Raw genomic sequence first — 18,413 nt, 5'->3', positions numbered from 1 at the left:
CCAAGAACACAACGCAGTGATCCCGGCCGGTGTTCGAACCAAGACCTGTTTCAGGTTCTCAGTTTGTGGGACAGAGCGAAAAAAGGTGAGACGGGAAAAAAAACGAGGCCTTCGTTTCCACTCGTTTCTTTTTCCCTCATTCGCCCGCGATTTTCGCTCTCCCCAAACTACCCAGAGCCTGGAACAGGCTAGCGCAATGGCGACTAACAAAGCTGCCTGTGGCCGCTGGATTTCTGATCGAATGTGAATTTAGAAGTGTTGGAATTTTGTGGAGGGAAGAAAACCTAGCCCGGAGAAAGCCGGAAGTAAGGACGAACACCAACAACAAACTCAACCCCTACCCACATGTGTCTTCGGGTCCGGGAAGCAAACCCGCGGGCCATATGGTGGGCGAGCGCTCACACCACTGCACCATCCCTTCCGTCTCTCCCTGCTCCCCAGACTGTGCAGAAATGTGCTTGATTTTTCAAAATATCTCGGGGGAGAATACCCCCGGACTCCGAAATGCTCATCGGCCTCCAGGGCTCGCACCCACCCACGAAAAGTCCTGCCTAGGGCCCTATCGTACGAAGTAGATTTATATTTTACAGTTCTGATTACCTCCTTTTATTGATTTCTGCGAGTTTCATCTGGAAGAGACAGCCGTGCCTCGTACCAGCCGCATATTTCTGCCTACCCCTTTTCTTTCGCGGAGACCGGCCTGCTTGCATGCTAAGTAATGCCTGAACCGGCGAATCCCGTATATTCCGTTTTTTTTTTTTATAAAATTTAAAAAAATTAAAATTATTTTATAACCTTTAATAAATTATAAAAAATTTTTTTTTTAAAAAAAAAAATCTTTAAAAAAAAATAAAAAAAAAAATAAAAAACCCCCCCCAAAAAACCCCCCCCCCCAACCAAAAAATTAATAACCCCAGGGCGCTTAATCGAATAAATACGTATCAAATGCACTCGGAAAATTTAAGCGACTTACAGGAGAGCCCGATCCACTTCAGTCTATTTTAGTAAAAAATAGAACCGCATATAGACATTCATTCAGGCAATCTGGAAGCATTTAATTTTTTTGTTTTTCGAAACAGTTTGAGAATGCACTCTTCGCGCGCCATTTATATAAAAAAAACTTTCTGCAAACCGTTTTTTCACACCTCGCTGAAACAGTCAGGCCTCGTCCACATAAACACGGGTAAATTTGAAAACACGTATAAAATGTTTTCCGTCCAAATCAACCCGGGTAAATTTGAAAACGATACGCTTCATCACACGTTGAGTTACAACACGTCATATTTTCAAAAAGACCCGGTTTCGCCCGTTTTTGCCGTCCACACTAGACCACCTAGCTGACGTTTTTAAATTTACCCACTTTTGGAGAGCGTTTTTGTTAAGTACCATTTACAGTGAGCGAAACGCCGTTTCAGTGTGGACGGTTGGCCTATCCGGGAAAAAAGATACGTTTCCAAATTTACGCGGGCCAGTGTGGATTGGGCCTTAAAAATAAATCAAACAGTATCCATGATGCCACACGCATCAGATGTTGAAGTGCAGACCTGATCGCTGGTGAGAATAGGAGTACTATCCAAGGGAAACGAAATTTGGTTTGAGTAATCGGGACTCGAGGAACCGAGGGTTCAAGAGATCGGGATTCTGCTGTGTTAACTATCGCACAGAGAAGCAACACCAGACTCGTTCGGTTTTGACTAAAACGCAATGCATCAAGGGAATCTACTTTTTCTTCGCCCCTCCCAGCTTGCCCCGCAACCCTTGCCTAAAAAAAAAAAAAAAAAAAAAAAAAAAAAAAAAAAAAACTTAACCTCCACAACACTAACCCCCATTGCGCCCCAGTCTTTTATCGCCTTTAGAAACAAATAAGTAGGGACTGGGAACGAGCCTGGAAGCAATACGTTGCAAAGCACTCTTTAAAAGAAACAACATAAACCAGGGGCTAGATCTTCGAAAAGTTAGTCGAGGGTTTAATTTCTCCTGTAAAAAGTTAAATTTTTTTCTGCTCTGGGGAAGATGCGATTAGTCGACGTCAAAACGAGGGTAGAAAGAAAAACCAAATAAAAGTTGAAAGCTGTAATCAGAATTCATGTTAATCATGCTTTGAGCAGACCAGCCCAAGAGTGACACAATCAACAAAACTCTTTTTAACAGAATGATGAGAAAAACTTTATTGTATCATTCTGAAATAACTCGTCAAATCCATGGTAAAATTAACATCGGGTTTGTGTTTAAGTCTTGTCCGGTTTAAGTGAACTCAGTGGCACAGGCACACTTCAGTTCTTCATCTCTGTGGTCTTTTCCTTGGCACTGTGGGCGCGCAGCACGGACACAGCCTCTTGAGTCTTGGCTTGCAGGGCCTCCCGCGACTCCAGCATGTGCAACAGCTCAGCATTGTCGATCTCCAGCAGCATACCAGTGATCTTACCAGCTTGATCTGGGTGGGTGGACTGGATCAGTGGGAACAGACGCTCACCTAACATCTGTTTCTGGTCTTGTGGAGAGGCTGCAGCAAGGGCACTGGGGTTGAGGGGATCTTGTCCCTGAAATGAGAAATAGCAGTTCATTAGGACTCAGTTTCAACTACAGTAAAAACCCACGAGTATGAACCTTACATTTTAAGAACCTGTTAGGCTAAAATTTGAAAATTAGGTACCATTTTGAAAAGGAGAAAGAAAAGGAAACCTTTTCGTGAGAACCTGTTTAGGCTAATCTGAAAAAAAAAATAGGTTCTTACTCGCGGGTTTTTACTGTATTACAAAAAAAAGTTCTAGCTGAAATAACTTCAGTAGCCCTGTTTCGTTCTCAGCTTGTTCAAACGTAACTTCGGTCAGTTCATAATCACCAAACAGACAGCTCATAGACATCATACTCAACTTTGGCTGGCTTGTACTCACCAATACAGGTGCGGTAGGTAATTAATTTACTCACTTCTACAACAGTTGTGAAACCGTTGTACATGTAGAAGCTTACTATGCAGTAGGCAAACTGCAGTGAAAAATTTATCCAAGCTATTTCGGTAGTTTTAGAACGAGGATATTCATATTTTTTCTTTTTTTTTTTTGTTGACTTGTGTTTTTAGACCAAGGAAACCTGTATTCTAACCGAGTACAAAGCGACCAAGGTTGGGTATGTAAATGACACAATTACAGGATGTCCGGTTACCTACTTGTTCCTTTTCAAAATTTTAGCAATGACACCTTTGTCTAAATCTGCATGTAAACAATTCTCCTTTAAGATACATTTTAAATGTTACAGTTTTTTGGTTAATATAATTTCTATATATCTATATATTGCCATCATTCTTTCGGACATGCATGAAGCTTCAAAACTGAGAACACCCAACTGTAACCAGAAGGGCACTCATTATGAACACTTATTGTTTACAAAATTAACTTAATGCTACTCACAGGAATGTGGATGGCCTGTGGCACTTGTTCCTGTGGCTGCATGGCCACGGCTCCTGGATGTCCTTGAACAGGCTGGTTACGCACATTCTGTTGAAACTTGTAGGCTGGTCTCTGACCTTGACCCTGCATTGGTCCAGGACCACGCACTTGTTGTGCTTGGCCCATCCCTCCCACTCTCTGACCGGGACCTCCTGCACCCCCTGGCTGCTGTTGCCCAGGTACACCGCGAGGTGGCACCTGACGGATGCCTCTGGCACGTGGAACCTGCCCAGCTCCAGGCATTCCTTGCATACCCCCGGGTCGCACCTGCTGTTGTGCCTGCATTGGCTGCCAGCGAGGACGCACCTGCTGCATTTGTGGCGTGAAGAATGGACGCTGTCCAGCCTTTGAATCAGAAGAAAACGTAAGCTTATTCTTAATCATCTTGTAATAGCCACAACTACCATTTTGTTGGAAACACTTTCCAACTTGTAATGGTTTGTTTTCTGGCTGAACATAGCAAGTAAGCACAAAATGTAATTTTATTAATGAAAAACTCATGAACTTGTAAACACCAAACTAGAGAAAGTTCATCTTTTAAGGTAGTGCTAACATTTCCCGTATTGAATGGCTTTTGCTATCTGAGGGTAGTGAAATTTTTGCTCCTCAAGCAGAACAAGCTCCGAGGCCAAGGCTTAATCTGTTCATGCCAATCTCTATGTTGCTATCAAGCATTTACAAATTTATACCATGCCATAGAAAATACAGCCAATCAGAAAATACAGGAAAGCCGTTGTTTAAACTTTCTCGTGGTATACTAATGGAATATCCCACTTGTCACTTGTATTTGTCACTTGTATTTTCTCAAGTGATTCGTGGGATATTCCATAGTATACCACTCGAAAGAAAAAACAAATTCTCCGTTGCATAACTAGTATGTATTGCCTTCTAGATGTAAATATACAATACCCCCCTTTTTTTTTTTTTTTCGACAACCTTTCTCAAAATATACAAAACATGTTTATTTCATTGATGTTTTACACTGTATCTTACCTGGGCCAAAGGTTGCATGTAGAATGCTCCTGCTTGAGGGAACACTTGACCAACTTGTTGACCAGCCGCCTAAAGTGAAGGGATATCAACAACATTAACTAAAAATAGAGAACTAATACTGGCTGTGCTTCAAAGGAAATCTTGATGCATTACTGTACTACGCCTTGTGATCACACGACTATTACCTCTAACTGCTTGTTGACCAGGCTGAAACAGTCAGTACAGTCAACTCCCACTATAATAGACACCTTCAGGACCACAATTTTATGTCCATTATAAAGAAAGTCTGTAATAGCGGGAGTAATTTTCAGCAATTCTTTTTTGCCGGGACTTCAACTCCTCTCCATAATAATGGGGTGTCCATAATAACGAGGTGTCCGCCTTGCGGACACCTCGTTATTATGGACACCCCATTATTGACTGTATATGGCCAGCGTTTGGTGCCATGCGCAGAGGTTCCATCTTAATTGTCTTTTTTGATTTACATTGCTACACTGGCAATCCTACCACAATAGACCTTTTTCACTTGGGCATTTTGTTGCCCCATTACAGACCATGTGACGATACTCTTGATAATTCTTTCTTTCAAATTTTCAAATAGTCGCGTGTATATGAATGAAAAGTATTTATGTGGATAAAAGGAAAATTCTCTAGAGAACATCACATGGTCTGTAATGGAAAAACAAACCAAGGGCAAAAGGTCTATTATGAATAACTGATACCATTAAACAGAAGTGTTCTGCAATGTTCCTGTATTCACACTGATAGATTGCTATAATAACAAAGCAATCTATTGTAAAAGAACAGGATTATTGTCTGCCCATATCTACTGTATGTACCCCACACTGAACAGAGCACAACAGAAACCACTGGGCATCGAGCAGTAATTTAGCCCAAGTTAGCGAAACCCCTCTTGATTTCCAGCATTAAAGCGAGTTATCAAATAAACAACAGTAAATTGAAAAGCAAAGAACTTAATGTATATGATACAATGGTATAGGCAGGGCTGCTAATAACAGTCGATAATCGGACATTGGCCGAACAAAATTTGCTCATGTCTGATGAAATGCCAAGTGTGGTCAGACATTATGTCTGGACAATTTTTTGATCGTAAATCATTTTACTGCAATGATGAATAAAAATTCAACCTATTGTCCAACCAAAATTTTGTTTCGTCCGACCAAGATAGTGTCTTAGTGGAGATGTCCTTTCAAGTGAAAAAAATTATGTGCAGCCCTGTTTAGGTATCAAATGCCACTACAGTACTACCACAATATAGTGAGCAAACACTTGTAAAATGAACAGGGATTTGTAGGAACTATTGAAATGTCTTTAAAAGAGAAGCATTCATGTAATGTTTAATAAATGAGCAGCAGTGTTTTATCAAGTTTAAAACATGAGGTGCAGCAGAGTGTTTTAGACTTGATAAAACCCAAACTGCAAATTTATTGAACAGTTTCAAAATCTTCTGTGTAGTCCACTTATTCTTGCACTAATATTTAGATTTGGGGTTACTTTGGCCCAGAAAATTGGACCTAAAGTATTCTTTATAAAAATAAAGACACTCATTTAACATTAATTTCTTTTGTATTTTCTTCGAGAATTATTAATGAGTTTTTGACATCTCCACAGCTCTTCTGTAGATCTCGAACTATTCAAAAAAGGGTAATCTTCATTGTATAGCGGGTCAAAATACTTGGCTAACATTTCATACCTGTTGCATTCTCAATCCAGCAATTCGCTGCATGTGTTGTGCAGCAAGCTGGGCCTTGCGCTCTTCCTTACGCTGAGCCAGGGCTACATACAACGGCTTGGACACCAAAATCCTGCCATTCATCTCAGTAACAGCTTTAGTGGCTTCTTCTGGTGAAGAGAAACACACAAAACCGAAACCTGCAATGGAAAAAGTAACAAGCTTTGGTTACAAGCAACAATGATTTCACCCTTTTTTTATTTCTTTCAGAGAGACAAAAACAATGACAAAGAAAACTGCTCATACAATGCATTGGAATGTAAAGAACAGGCCAGAGAACACCTTTTCCTATACAAGATCAGCTGGGCATGCATACAGCTATACTAAGGCCTTAACCCTTTCACCACCGGTGGCCCCTTTAGCGGCCAAAATTAAAAGTGCGTGTAACACCCGTGGCCCCTTTAGCTGCCAAAAAAAAAAAACACCTGGAAACGACCTCTTCTGTTTTGGGATTAACTGGGCACTACTTTCCATATTTGGAAAACTAATTTATGCAAGTGAAAGCACATGCTTTGAAAACAAAATGGCCGCCTGTTTCCACAAACTGAAGGATGAAGAAAGCATTGTAAAACGAAGAGGAAAACTTACCGCGCAATTTTTTTCGCCATTTTCAGCAACAACCGAAAGTGAAGACAACATTCAAGAGCAAATTTAACCGTGAATTTCAAGAGTTAAAGTCAAATATTTCAAAATTGTTCTATCGATAACTAGTGAAGATGTGTAAGATATTTCAAGCGAACAGTAGACCGTAAAAACAAGAAATTCACCTGAATGCGACAGGGATGCTCTCAAACGATCTTTACATAATGTGGTAAGAGTTGTGCAGCATTTTCACTGTTTTTTGTAAATGTGTTGAATGAAATAAATATAACTGTTTTAATGTATTTGTTTGCTGTGAAATTATCGTTGCCGTGATGTATTTTTTAGTTAGATACGATGTTTATAGTATGCGCTAGCTTCATTTGAAAAATTGTGCACCATTCCTTCCTGAGAAATCGCCATTTTCTAAATGGCCAGTGTCAGGGGCACTTTTCTGTCAAAACGTGCGGTGGTGAAAGGGTTAATTTAGTTCACACTATTGACATAACAAAGAAAAGATCAGTTTTTCTCCTTTTGTTGTTATGCTTATGTCATTATGTTCCTGTTATGTTGTGCTGTTCACACTGGTGACATAAAGCATCAATGCAAGGTGTTTTTTGCATTTGTTTGACCTTGTCATTATGTTGTTTTACGTCGCTAGTGTGAACCAGGCCTAAGCATAACAAATAGTCACTGCTGTGCTAGTTTCTTAGTAAGAAGGCTTACAGATGAGTTGAGGCAGGAAAAAAAAAATTGTACACACAAAAAAAGAAACAGGGCAGTAATTTTACAACAACAACAAAAACAAAACCCGCTTTTTCTGGAGCTAGGTACTGTACCTTTAGAGTTGACCTTGTCATCCATCATAACCTTAGCACTGGTGATAGTTCCATAAGCGCTGAATTCCTCACGAAGGCGTGCATCATCAATGGTATCATCCAAGTTCTTGACATACAGGTTAACACCCTGGTAGCGATTAATGCGCTCAATCTTCCTCTTCTCAAACTGTGACTTGAGATCCATCTGTCTTTCTGCTCGTTTCTGTGCCCTGGCAGCATAAAGCTTTTGTCCATTCCAATCTTTTCCAGAGAGTTCCTCCACAGCCTAGAAGAGAAAACCACAAACACATTTTACCAATTGTTAGCTAAAAGCTAAAGCTGACTGCACAAGAGATTAGGGCTTTTGTTTAGATTTAAGAAAGCAGAAGTTTTTGACAAGTAGACGTTTTGGGTCCTGAGGACACAACTGATGGGCTCCCACATTACTTCTACAGTTACTTCTACTTCTACTTCTATTACCCTTTTTCAAACAATTTTCTAGCACTTTTCCAGGACTTTTAAGGACTCAGATTGATTTTTCCATGACTCCAAAATTCTTATCAACCCTTTCACTCCCAAGATCTCAATATTATTTCTCCTTACTGTCTGCCATACATTTCTTACAATGTAAGTTCTGAGAATTCAGTTGCTCTCACTTGAGTTAAACAAATTTCTAGAACTTTCCAGGACCTGAAGTCTTTTTCCAGGACTTTCCAGTCCTGAGAAGTGCCACAATTAAATTTCAGGACTTTCCAGATTTTTCAGAACCCGTCAACCCTGGAAATGGTCCTAAGTCATGTTGTAGGCCAGTCAAAAGCTTGTCGCATGCAACAAAGTAATACCATGTAAATCGACCAGAAAACAGATGTCATGTGCCATTCCTACCTGTTGAGCTTCCTCAGGCGTTTCAAAGGAAACAAAGCCAAATCCCTTTGAGCGTCCCTGGTCAGACGTCACCACCTTGAGACTCAGAATTTTACCAAAGCTGTCAACAAGCTCTTTGAAATTGTCCTCTGTCATTTCTTCTCCAAAATTCTTTACGTACACATTGGTAAACTTCTTTGGTTGGTTTCCAAGTTTTTCAAGACGCTCTCTTCGGGACATCCACTTTGTAGCAAACCTGTAGAAATAAATTTAATGTTGATTGTAAGCTTCCTAAAGTGAAAAGTAAAACAATATGAAAAGAAATGTCATTAAATACATGTACAGATTAAAACCCATATTTGAGAATAGAGAGTGGCAACTCTTTATTTGAGTGATAAACAGAATTTACTGTTAAACAAACGTTTATCATGGGAACGAACGCAAAAGCAAGTGAGCGCAATACATGAGCGGCAAGTAGTGAAAGGGTCAGAAGAAAAGCGAAAAGAAAGCTTCTGGCGCCAGCGCTTCTCACCACCTACAGCTTTGCTGGTATATTTTGCTCGCTTGCATTCATCACCACGGAATTTACAGCAAAAGAGAAACTGTTAGCAGTCTACATTGCTCTTGGCAACTTTGGGCATTCTCTCACGTGAACAACAGTGCTCGAAGCTAACGGTCGTTCACTCGTCAAAAACGAGTTAAATTTCCCAGCGGACGAGTGAAATTTCCACTTACTCTTGCTCGTGGACGAGTACACTGCTCCTTCCCTTCATTACTCTTTGATTTTGTATATCTTGAGTTAATAAAAATGACTATTAATTGCATGCTTTGTCTCTTGTTTACGATCGCTCATTTATCCTTCGACGCCATTTTGAAATTCGTTAGAAACTGGGTCGAGAAATTCAGAGGCATGCGCCGTAGGCATCAACATTGCAGGGGGTTGTGATCGCGCGGTAAACTTGTGTAATCCAGCTGTTTGGTTCCGTATTGTGAGTTCTTCTTTGCATATTTGGCGGTTAAAACCTGAACAACAACGATGGCAGCTCGCCAAGCTTTTTCGTTACAGAACTACTTCAAAAGGACAGGTCAAACAGAGTCTGTTAATGAGAAGAATGTTCAAGAAAGTTGCGAAGGCTGCAAGAATTCCGAACCAACCCTGTTAAGGCTGTTTACTGAAAGAATGAACACTCCTGACTATGTTGATTTTCTGATAACTTTATTTGAAAAGTTGTTAATATTATAGACACATTTTAGAAGAAAAACATCTTGTTCTTTATTTTCCTGATCCAAGGCTGCCCCATATAATAACTTGCTTTTATAAAGAACACAGTAAGGACCGTACTTACTGTGTTCTTAATATGGGACCAGTTAAGTTTCCTCTAGGACCAGTAAAAACTTCACTTCACTTGTCCATGGAAGACCACTCGCAAAAGTTAGTTTCGAGCACTGAACAACCGATCAGGGTGTCTTTACTTTTTGGCAGAAATAGGAATACAGGGTGTAAAGGTTGAACACTACGTTGGCCACTGAAAAATTGAACCCATTTTTTTCCAACTCTTAGAGTTAATTCCTAGAACCAGTTTTCATTTCCCTTGGAGGTTTAGAGAAATCGGGATTGCTAGGGTAATCATCATATCTGTGTACGACTGTGAAATATACCTTCTATTAGACAGGGTAGGATACCAGATGACTTTCGGGTATTGGGGGAGGGGTTGATTTGACACTACTGTAGAACATTTTAAACCCAGCGGTTATAGCCTCTATGCTGATATACTTTTACAAATGTAAAAGCCAATTATTTTCCAACATACACACGAAGTTCTTGTACTTTTACGCTACGCACATTTGGTGGCATATTTCGCAGGTAGCAAGTACACTGTAAGCTTGATGTAACCTGTACGTGACTGTGTTTTAAATACCTTGAATAGTTTTTATTCTTAAATGATAACGTTTATACGATCACATTACGAAACGACACGCATAGACATAGCAAAATACTCACTCTTGTTGCACGTGTTCGACTAAGATGGCTTTTTAAAAATTGTACTGGTGAAAATAAAACACAACAAACACGTTTAAATCGAAGCTTAAGCATGGAACACTTACACTTTCTTGTCGTTCAGTAACATGCCGTTCACTTTTCCAATGGCATCCTCGGCTGCCTCTTCGGTGTCGAAATGAACAAAACCGTATCCTTTGGAATTCGCCTCGTCGTCTTGAGCAATCTTACACGACAAGATGTTACCGAAGGCACTGAAGGTGTCGTATAGAGCCTTGTTGTCGATACTCTTGTCTAAATTCTTGATGAAGATGTTTCCTACACCAGACTTGCGAAGAGAGGGATCTCTCTGCGACCACATGATTCGACATGGCCGTCCCTTGATCGGATCGAAATTCATGGTATCTAAGGCCCTTTCCGCTAAGGAGAAAAACAAACATAAAAGGCTATCAAACACACAACAACATCGTCTTAAACCTGAGTTTTTAATAAGAAAGGAAAAACAGCTTTTCGCTTACCGGCAGCCGGTTGTTGAAAGTTCACGTAAGCATAACCCAGCGAGCGACGCGTAACGATATCACGGCAAACTCTGATCGACAAAACAGCGCCGACTGTGCTGAATTTCTCAAACAGCATCGCTTCGGTGACATCAGCTGCCAAATCACCAACGTACAGGGATGCAATGGGATAGTTTGGTGCACCAGGAGCAGGATTCATTTTCTTCAAATTTCTTTGGGTTCACTTGCACTTGTGATGACTGTTCCTTAACTGGTTTCTTTGGTTTTGGAAATTTTTTGAGGATTTTGTAATTTTTCTAAAGATTTTTACCGCTTTTAAACTTTTTTTGAACCTTTTTTTACGTTTTACAAATTTTTTTGGCGGCTTTTAGCGTCGCTAAAGAAAAAGAAACGCTAAAAACCGTTGATAATTCTTAGAATAAGTCGACACCGACAACGATTTCTCGAAGGTGAGAGGAAGTCTTGCGCCACGAGTTTCCTTATGTATCCGTGGGGGCTCCCTCTGAGACTAGCAGGGGCGACACCTCATTGGCCAAAATAAGGTAAATTTTACTTCCGGTTACGTCATTCCCGACACGTGCTTTTATTCAGGGAAGACTTGAATTTCCGGTTTACCCTGAAAAGGGGCATGCAGTAATTTTTTGTCAAATATAAATTTGACCTCCAATATAGGGAAATATATAATGGGAAAAGTTTCAATGAGGTGATTGCTGTGGTAGTGAATTATAAAATCAGAGTATAGGTGAGATTAAATTTTATGCCTTCACAATATTTTTTAAGACCGTTTATTGCCCCAGAACATTTTTTTTTTCAGCATAACTTATTCCATATATATTTTACTCTGATTTTTTGCTAGCAATTTTTTTTAAGTTGTTTGCACTGGGTATTTATCCAAGCTGGACAACTTTCAAGAAGACGATCTTAGTTTCTTTGGTCCGAGTTTGAAACATTTGAGAATTAAAAAAATCTCTAGGGTGGGGGCAGGAAATTGACCCCCAAAATCCAAATACCTGTTAATCTTGCCTACAATAAAATTTCAATTGTTCGTGTGGCTGTTTTCTTTAATTTCTGGGATCCAAACCAATTGGCTACCTATAAATTTAAAGTTGTTAATAGTTGCCAAACAAACGGAAAAAAATTATTTCAAATAACACTAACTTTTATTTTTCTCTAATATGAATGTTGTAAGAGCTTCTTAGGGACAGACCATTATTTTCTTGGAGATCAGAGGGGGGGGGGGGGGTATAAAAAAATTTCCTCTGCAAACTTTTTTTTAAGTTTATGCACATCTGCAAACATTTTTAGTGCAGAATGCACTTTTGTGATGGTTTGGTGGGCTGTCGTCTTCTAAACCCCTAACGCGCTAATGTGTAAACTTTTAATCACCAAATAATTAATTAATATCAATTAATTAATTATTCCTTGTGGAGGGGGTGGGGGTGGGGAGCACCTGACAGTACTCCTAGGTAAAACCTGGAGCACATCTACGTTACTTTCATATGAAGATCTCAAACGCATATATTTGTTTCAGAAAACCCTTTACTCTCCTTGTGGTACTACTCAACGTAATTTACACCAAACGCATGCGCATATTAGTCTACGTTGTTTTCTGGAACTATCATGAACATCGCTTGTATTGCGTGTTTGCGGTAGGCTTCCTGCAGACTTCTTGGCGCCAAGTAAAAACCGCAAATTAATTAAATTAGATTTTGACACTTTCACAGCGCTTTCGTGATTAGGTATGCAAAAACTTGCACCGGGATTTTCGGCGTGAACACCTGATAACCAGGAAACAAATATCCTAGCTGTACTGCGTTTTAAAAAACCTGTCGAAAAATTGTTTTTTTGATTAGATTAGATTTGTTTCTTAAGTTTTTGAGCATCGTCTTTCGTGCAGTCTAAACCGTAACTTAATTAAATTAAACAAATGTCATCGATGCCGCCGTAAAACAAACAAAAAACAAAAGTTTCATGTTATCGCATTTTCAAGGAAGACAAAAGTATTTTGTCACAAACGAACAAAAGTGTCGTGTTACGTTTGCAAAGATTAGCGTAAGAAACACCTGAGAAAGAATACAAGTAGCCTGTGAACAGTTTTTCCGAAAGTAAAATAAAGCAAATAAACACGAACATATATAAAACATCATACTTTCAATTGTTCCATATTGCATTCTGCACTTACCAAATCATCGAGATTTTTATAATTCAAACATTTTTATAATTCAAACATTTTTTTTTTATACATATCATGTTTGCAAACAATTTATTTTGTTTTTTAGGCCCTGCACACATTTTTTTCAATATTTTTCTCCCCCCTCCAAAAAAATAATTTGGTTCGTCTCTTAAACAACACAGTTTTGTCTCATCATTCAAGAATAAGGGTTTTACACCATTTGTAGTAAAAATGCTGTTTTATTTACAACTGCTTTTTATTCACAAAAATACAAGCTACAAGCACTTTAATGAAAGTTTTTTAATCATGTTTGTTCCTTTCTTTGTACTTTTCTTCCAGTTCTTTCCATGGATCTTCAACCATTGAATGCCTGTAGTAAGCTTCAATTCCTGATGAATCTTCCCACCTGTTGCCACGGCCTCTACCCTGTTTATAAACAGAAAAATACACTGTTTGTTTCTTGAAGTAATTCCACAAGCAGACATAAAAGTCTCAGTATAAGTACAGCCAACTCTCGCCTTGCAGACACCCTGCTATTGCGGACACTCGCTATTACAGACAAAATCCAGATCCCTGGCAAAAAGCTTGACTGGAAACGACTCCCGCTATTACGGACTCTCACTATAATGGACACTAAACAATGCCCTGAGCGTGTCTGCCATAACGAGAGTTGAATGTATTGTGTCTAGTTAGTTATTTGAAGTAGTGGTCCAGAGGGATGCGAGATTGCCCTTTTTGTTTAAATCAGGTTGAGGCCTGAAAGGACATATCACCTCTTCCACTTAATTGAACAAGAAGAGCACACCTTACTTACAATTACCCCCTCTCTTTTAAGTCCAGTTTGCACTTTGCTCACCTTCCCTCCCCATTTTTAGTCCTCCTCCCCACACACACACAAGGTATTTCCACCACTAATTTGCACATCATGTAAGTGTGGTAAGTTGCCTTCAAACACATCTATGCCAACTCTCCCGACCTGATTATCTGGGAGTCTCCCCGATTCAGGAAAAATCTCCTGGTCTCCTGTACGGGTCACCAAATCGTCCAGATAGGGAAGAAACTACCTATCGAAGAACTCACGGCCATTTTGCATGGAGCACGAGTAGAAATATAAAATGACGGTTCAAAAGGATTATTGACTTGTGTGTAAGCGTGAGTTATGCAATCCATTGTTACGAAATTTAGTGCCTGAAGTTAGAGGGTGGTAAAGGGTATTTTCGTGATCCGTGATCGGCCCCCCTTTTTTCCCCTGAAATGTGAAATGGCTATTTTTTTTCTCGTGAATCGTGATTTCTATTGTAGCAAAATGAGAAATAGATGAGAAATAGATGTTTATTTCACCGTGAACCGTGATTTTTAAAAAAATAATATTGCGTGACGTGACAGGAGAGTGGATTTTGGGATCACCGCTCTCGAATCAGCAAAACAAATGACACAGTGGTCAACTTTTTACTTTACACAGACGACATCATATTATCCTGAGCCCTCAACACAAATTCATCTTGAGTTCAAGATTTGCCAAGAATGTCGCAACAAAGCCTCCCTTTCGTAAATTCAGCAGACCAAGATATGACGAGAAACTGGACAAACACACATGGTAAGAGACCAAGTATAAAAAAAAATAAATATTAAATAAAATAAAATAAAATAAAAAAGTATAAAGCTGTAACTCTTCCTTTTAATGTGTATCAGACCGCTACCCATCAAGGAGAACAGTTAGAATTCGAAGAACAACCTGGATTATCAGAGGACGAGGGAAGAGAAGACGCGTCTACATCAAGGGACCCAGGAGACAATCAGCAATTCGAATACGATGACGACTCATTCGACAGCGATTCTGTTGATTTTGTAGTAGAGGAAGATGGTGCTGTTCATCATACATAGAACTCAGAGCTTGTTTTTTTTTAAGTGCCCTGAACGCGAGGCGGACTAATAGTGAAAACCTCAAACAAGGCTTTGCTTTGGATGTAACTTTTCAAAATGTATTTAAACGGTATGCTTCTAAGAAACCTTTTTTTCGTGTAGCGTGAAATACCATTATTATTTTTCGTGAATTGTGAAAGGGCTGGTTTATTTTTCATGAAACGTGATCTATACCCCCCCTTTACCACCCTCAAGTTAAATATAAGTGACTCTTTAGATAGATCACCTTAAAGTTTGAGGAACACATGTACAAGATTTCAAAAACTTGCAACAAGACAAGGACTTTGTACAAAATATAAAATTACGTCAAAATGCTCTAACAAAATGTAGGTTTTTCTTTTGTACAAGTAACACTAGCATTAATTCAATTATTATAGCAATCTTTATGCAGGAAAACAGTAACAGAAATAATTTGAGATGATTATTTAATATATGAATCACAGGGATGTACAATAGCAGGGTTGGAAATTAGGAAAAACAGATTGACAGGTGATTTTTTTGAAGGTGCAAATCACTTATTAAATAAATAACTGACCACTAGACCACCTACGGCTATAAATATCGATCTTTTGATGATGTGTGTAACAACTTGAAAACGTTAGCCTAACTTTTTCAAGTTGCATTCCGTTTCCATTTGAGCCCAGATGCTCATTTTACAGTTTCAGTGCTCTAATATAGCAATGTTTAATCAAAATGGACTGTTACAATGTATGTTAGGTTCCTTCAATAGTGGGTCCTGCAGTCTGATAGTGGGTCTTTACCCCGGGGGGGGGGGGGCACTCCCATACATGAGCTATATAGGTATGTGCCGCTGTGAAGGGTATGGTTTTCAAGCAGTTTAGTCTGGGATAGGGTACATAGAAATCAGAGAGTTTTGGTCTGGAAAAGGGTAGCATTTGCCGGGAAACTGATCGGTGGTATTACGAAATAAGTCCAGAATAGGAATAGAAACTCAGAAGAGAAAGAGGATTAATTCCTAAACGTTGATAAAAACATCGCGGCATCCTTGTTGACAGATAGTTTTCCATTAAAACACTGATAGTGATACAGTTCTAAAAAAATGCAAGTCTGGGATAGGGTAGGGATTTTCGGTGTCTAGTCTAGTATAGGGTTGCAAAAATCAGCTGAAAATGGTCTAGTATAGGGTAAGGCCTTCAAATTCCCAGCGGCACACCCCCACCCAAAAATATACAGGGTGCCCCCCCGGGGTCTTTGCCAGTGGCAGATCCACTTTGAAGTACCGCAGGGCCTGGGTCCCCCCTTATTATTTCGGAAATATTTAGCGCATTTTCTTTGAAGTGCCGAAAATTTTCTTTGCAGAATTCAATATTCATAGTAGAATTCAGTATTCATAGCTTTAAATATGGGCCATTCCTGATTAACCGTGCTCCGCCCGTTCATAATCTGGCCGGCGTTTTTTCGTTTTTTTGTAGTTTTTTTGTCGGTAAATCAATCCAGACCCACGCGGCCCAGCCGGCTCCTTTGTCACGGTCACGCAAGATTTGATGACCGCTTGGACATGTCCAAGCTATTTAAAAACTACCACTATGTCAGACCCATGCCACGCGATCGCTCACCTGTAGCTATAAATAATCATTCACCTATTTTAAAAATATTTACGAACACTCTGCGCTCTGTGTGAAATAGTTATTTTTGTGTTATTCAGGCGTTTGGCTCGGAGCGAGTACAAGTCGTACAATTTACCCGGAATGTGTTGAACATTGCAAAACAACGACTTGTTTTCGGGATATTCCAATTTTTGTTTTGAGTTTATTCTTGGAATCGAAATGTATATTGCAAGCTCAGCAAGAATGTGTCAAGGCACGGGATACATGCCATCGCGCCAGGGGAATTACCTGCGCAGGCAAGTATGCGCTATTTGCAGCTAATTCGAGAAAGTTGTCGGAAAGACCTCCGGTGAAATGGACTTCTTCTAATGCCATTCATGAACTGGTTTGTGTTTATTTTATTGAACATTCAGAACAAAATAAATATTTGTATGCGTAAGCAGGCATTTCTCCGGCCAGTCGTGCTGAAGGAAATTCATGTCACGCACACTCCGTGACTGACCCAAACACAACTTGTGTGTTTCTCAAGTGACTGCTTTTCTAAAGTTTTTTTACTGTGCAGCGCCGCGCCTTTCTAGCCAAAGAACTGAAAGAGGTGGTTAAACACTAACCGCACGGTTGAAAACTGCTTGCAGATTCTTGTTAAAAATATAACACAAACAGCGGTGATAAACATTATGAAAAATCGCATTTTTATAAACTTGAAGTTTCGTATGCTAAGCTACATACATTTTCAAAAGTATGACCGTTAAAATTATGGCAACTATTTATATATTGTTATGAAAGGGGTCTGGAACCGAGACTGAGACAATTGATCTTCAGCAGTAACTTAATATTTACATTTTGGTTAATAAAGTAACAACCTCTCACTGCCGACATTGGCATTTAAAGAAGGTCGTAAAGAGACCTTATACATTCATGAACTACAACCTTCTTTAAATGCCAATGTCGGCAGTGAGAGGTTGTTACTTTATTAACCAAAATGTAAATATTAAGTTACTGCTGAAGATCAATTGTATGTGTCGGCACTTTGATCAAAAAATTCTGAAGGGGTCTTCAAATGTTATTTCCGAGGGGGGTGAGACCAAAAACCCTCAATAGGGGGAGTGCGGATATTAAAATTATGGAATGGCCCTATGCAACAGCCCATTTCATTATATATGATGTACATACCCTGTGGGGTCTTTGTTGTTCAGGATATCCTGTAGGTCGAAAGCCTTGTCTTGGTCCAGCTGACTGCCAAACCCCTGGCTGAAAACCTGGTCTTGCTCTCTGTGGGCCAGCTGGGTAATTCATAAACTGCCTCTGCGGAGGCGGGAAAGGTTGTCTTTGAGATGGATAAACATTATGGCCCGGTGGTTGAAATCCTGGGTTCTCAAACCGCGGTCTAAAGTTGGGTGAAGGTGCTCTGGCTCGCCCTTGAAATGGAGAGAAGGTTGGACGGCGAGGACCACCGTACATTTCACAATAACTGCGATTGTTCTGACTTGTTACAATCGAAATGTACCGTCCGCCATGTTTATGCTGTAAGCTTGGTAACCATTCGGTGGTAATGGTTCCCAGTTCCCAGTTCCCAGTTCCCTGTGAGGTTGCGCAGGGAACTGGGGCGAGTTTCAATTTTCAAGTAATCGATAATCTGACACCACAACACGAAAGAACCCGGTGAGATTGGTCATTCGACCAAGTTTGACGCTTTTAGGATGCACACAGACGAAGTTATGGGCCTTGAAAGTTGAAACATGGTTAAAAATCCATACAAACCTCTCTTATTTTGAGACA

At 39.7% G+C, this 18,413-nt stretch overlaps 2 protein-coding genes across 2 annotated transcripts; both read right to left on the bottom strand.

Annotated features, from left to right (window-relative positions):
- Positions 1-2,141: 2,141 nt before the first annotated feature.
- LOC144666184 (polyadenylate-binding protein 1A-like) lies at positions 2,142-11,433 on the bottom strand. The gene is made up of 8 exons (XM_078527547.1): positions 10,971-11,433; positions 10,560-10,872; positions 8,475-8,709; positions 7,611-7,875; positions 6,154-6,332; positions 4,440-4,508; positions 3,408-3,791; positions 2,142-2,540 (listed from the first exon to the last, which is right to left on the bottom strand). Exons 1-8 carry the CDS (start codon positions 11,167-11,169, stop codon positions 2,274-2,276), a joined length of 1,911 nt encoding a protein of 636 aa, XP_078383673.1. The 5' UTR covers positions 11,170-11,433; the 3' UTR covers positions 2,142-2,273.
- A 1,929-nt stretch (positions 11,434-13,362) lies between these two features.
- On the bottom strand, positions 13,363-18,176 carry LOC144666083 (uncharacterized). The gene is made up of 2 exons (XM_078527429.1): positions 17,808-18,176; positions 13,363-13,569 (listed from the first exon to the last, which is right to left on the bottom strand). Exons 1-2 carry the CDS (start codon positions 18,093-18,095, stop codon positions 13,444-13,446), a joined length of 414 nt encoding a protein of 137 aa, XP_078383555.1. The 5' UTR covers positions 18,096-18,176; the 3' UTR covers positions 13,363-13,443.
- Positions 18,177-18,413: the final 237 nt, after the last annotated feature.

The sequence above is a fragment of the Oculina patagonica genome, chromosome 9 (genome assembly GCF_052425735.1).
Source record: "Oculina patagonica isolate OP01 chromosome 9, crgOcupat, whole genome shotgun sequence".
In the NCBI taxonomy this organism is placed as follows: domain Eukaryota; kingdom Metazoa; phylum Cnidaria; class Anthozoa; order Scleractinia; family Oculinidae; genus Oculina; species Oculina patagonica.
The sequence above is the reverse complement of the archived record's forward strand: the minus strand, read 5'-3'. Positions and strand labels throughout refer to the sequence as shown.

Excerpts from the sequence above, each read along its gene's own strand:
- LOC144666184 (XM_078527547.1), bottom strand. The coding sequence starts at position 11,169 with ATGAATCCTGCTCCTGGTGCACCAAACTATCCCATTGCATCCCTGTAC. Across the intron at positions 8,710-10,559 it reads TTACTGAACGACAAGAAAGT|GTTTGCTACAAAGTGGATGT; the intron begins GTAAGTGTTCCA and ends TTATTTCTACAG. Across the intron at positions 4,509-6,153 it reads CTGGATTGAGAATGCAACAG|GCGGCTGGTCAACAAGTTGG; the intron begins GTATGAAATGTT and ends CCTTCACTTTAG.
- LOC144666083 (XM_078527429.1), bottom strand. The coding sequence starts at position 18,095 with ATGTACGGTGGTCCTCGCCGTCCAACCTTCTCTCCATTTCAAGGGCGA. Across the intron at positions 13,570-17,807 it reads AACAACAAAGACCCCACAGG|GGTAGAGGCCGTGGCAACAG; the intron begins GTATGTACATCA and ends GTTTATAAACAG.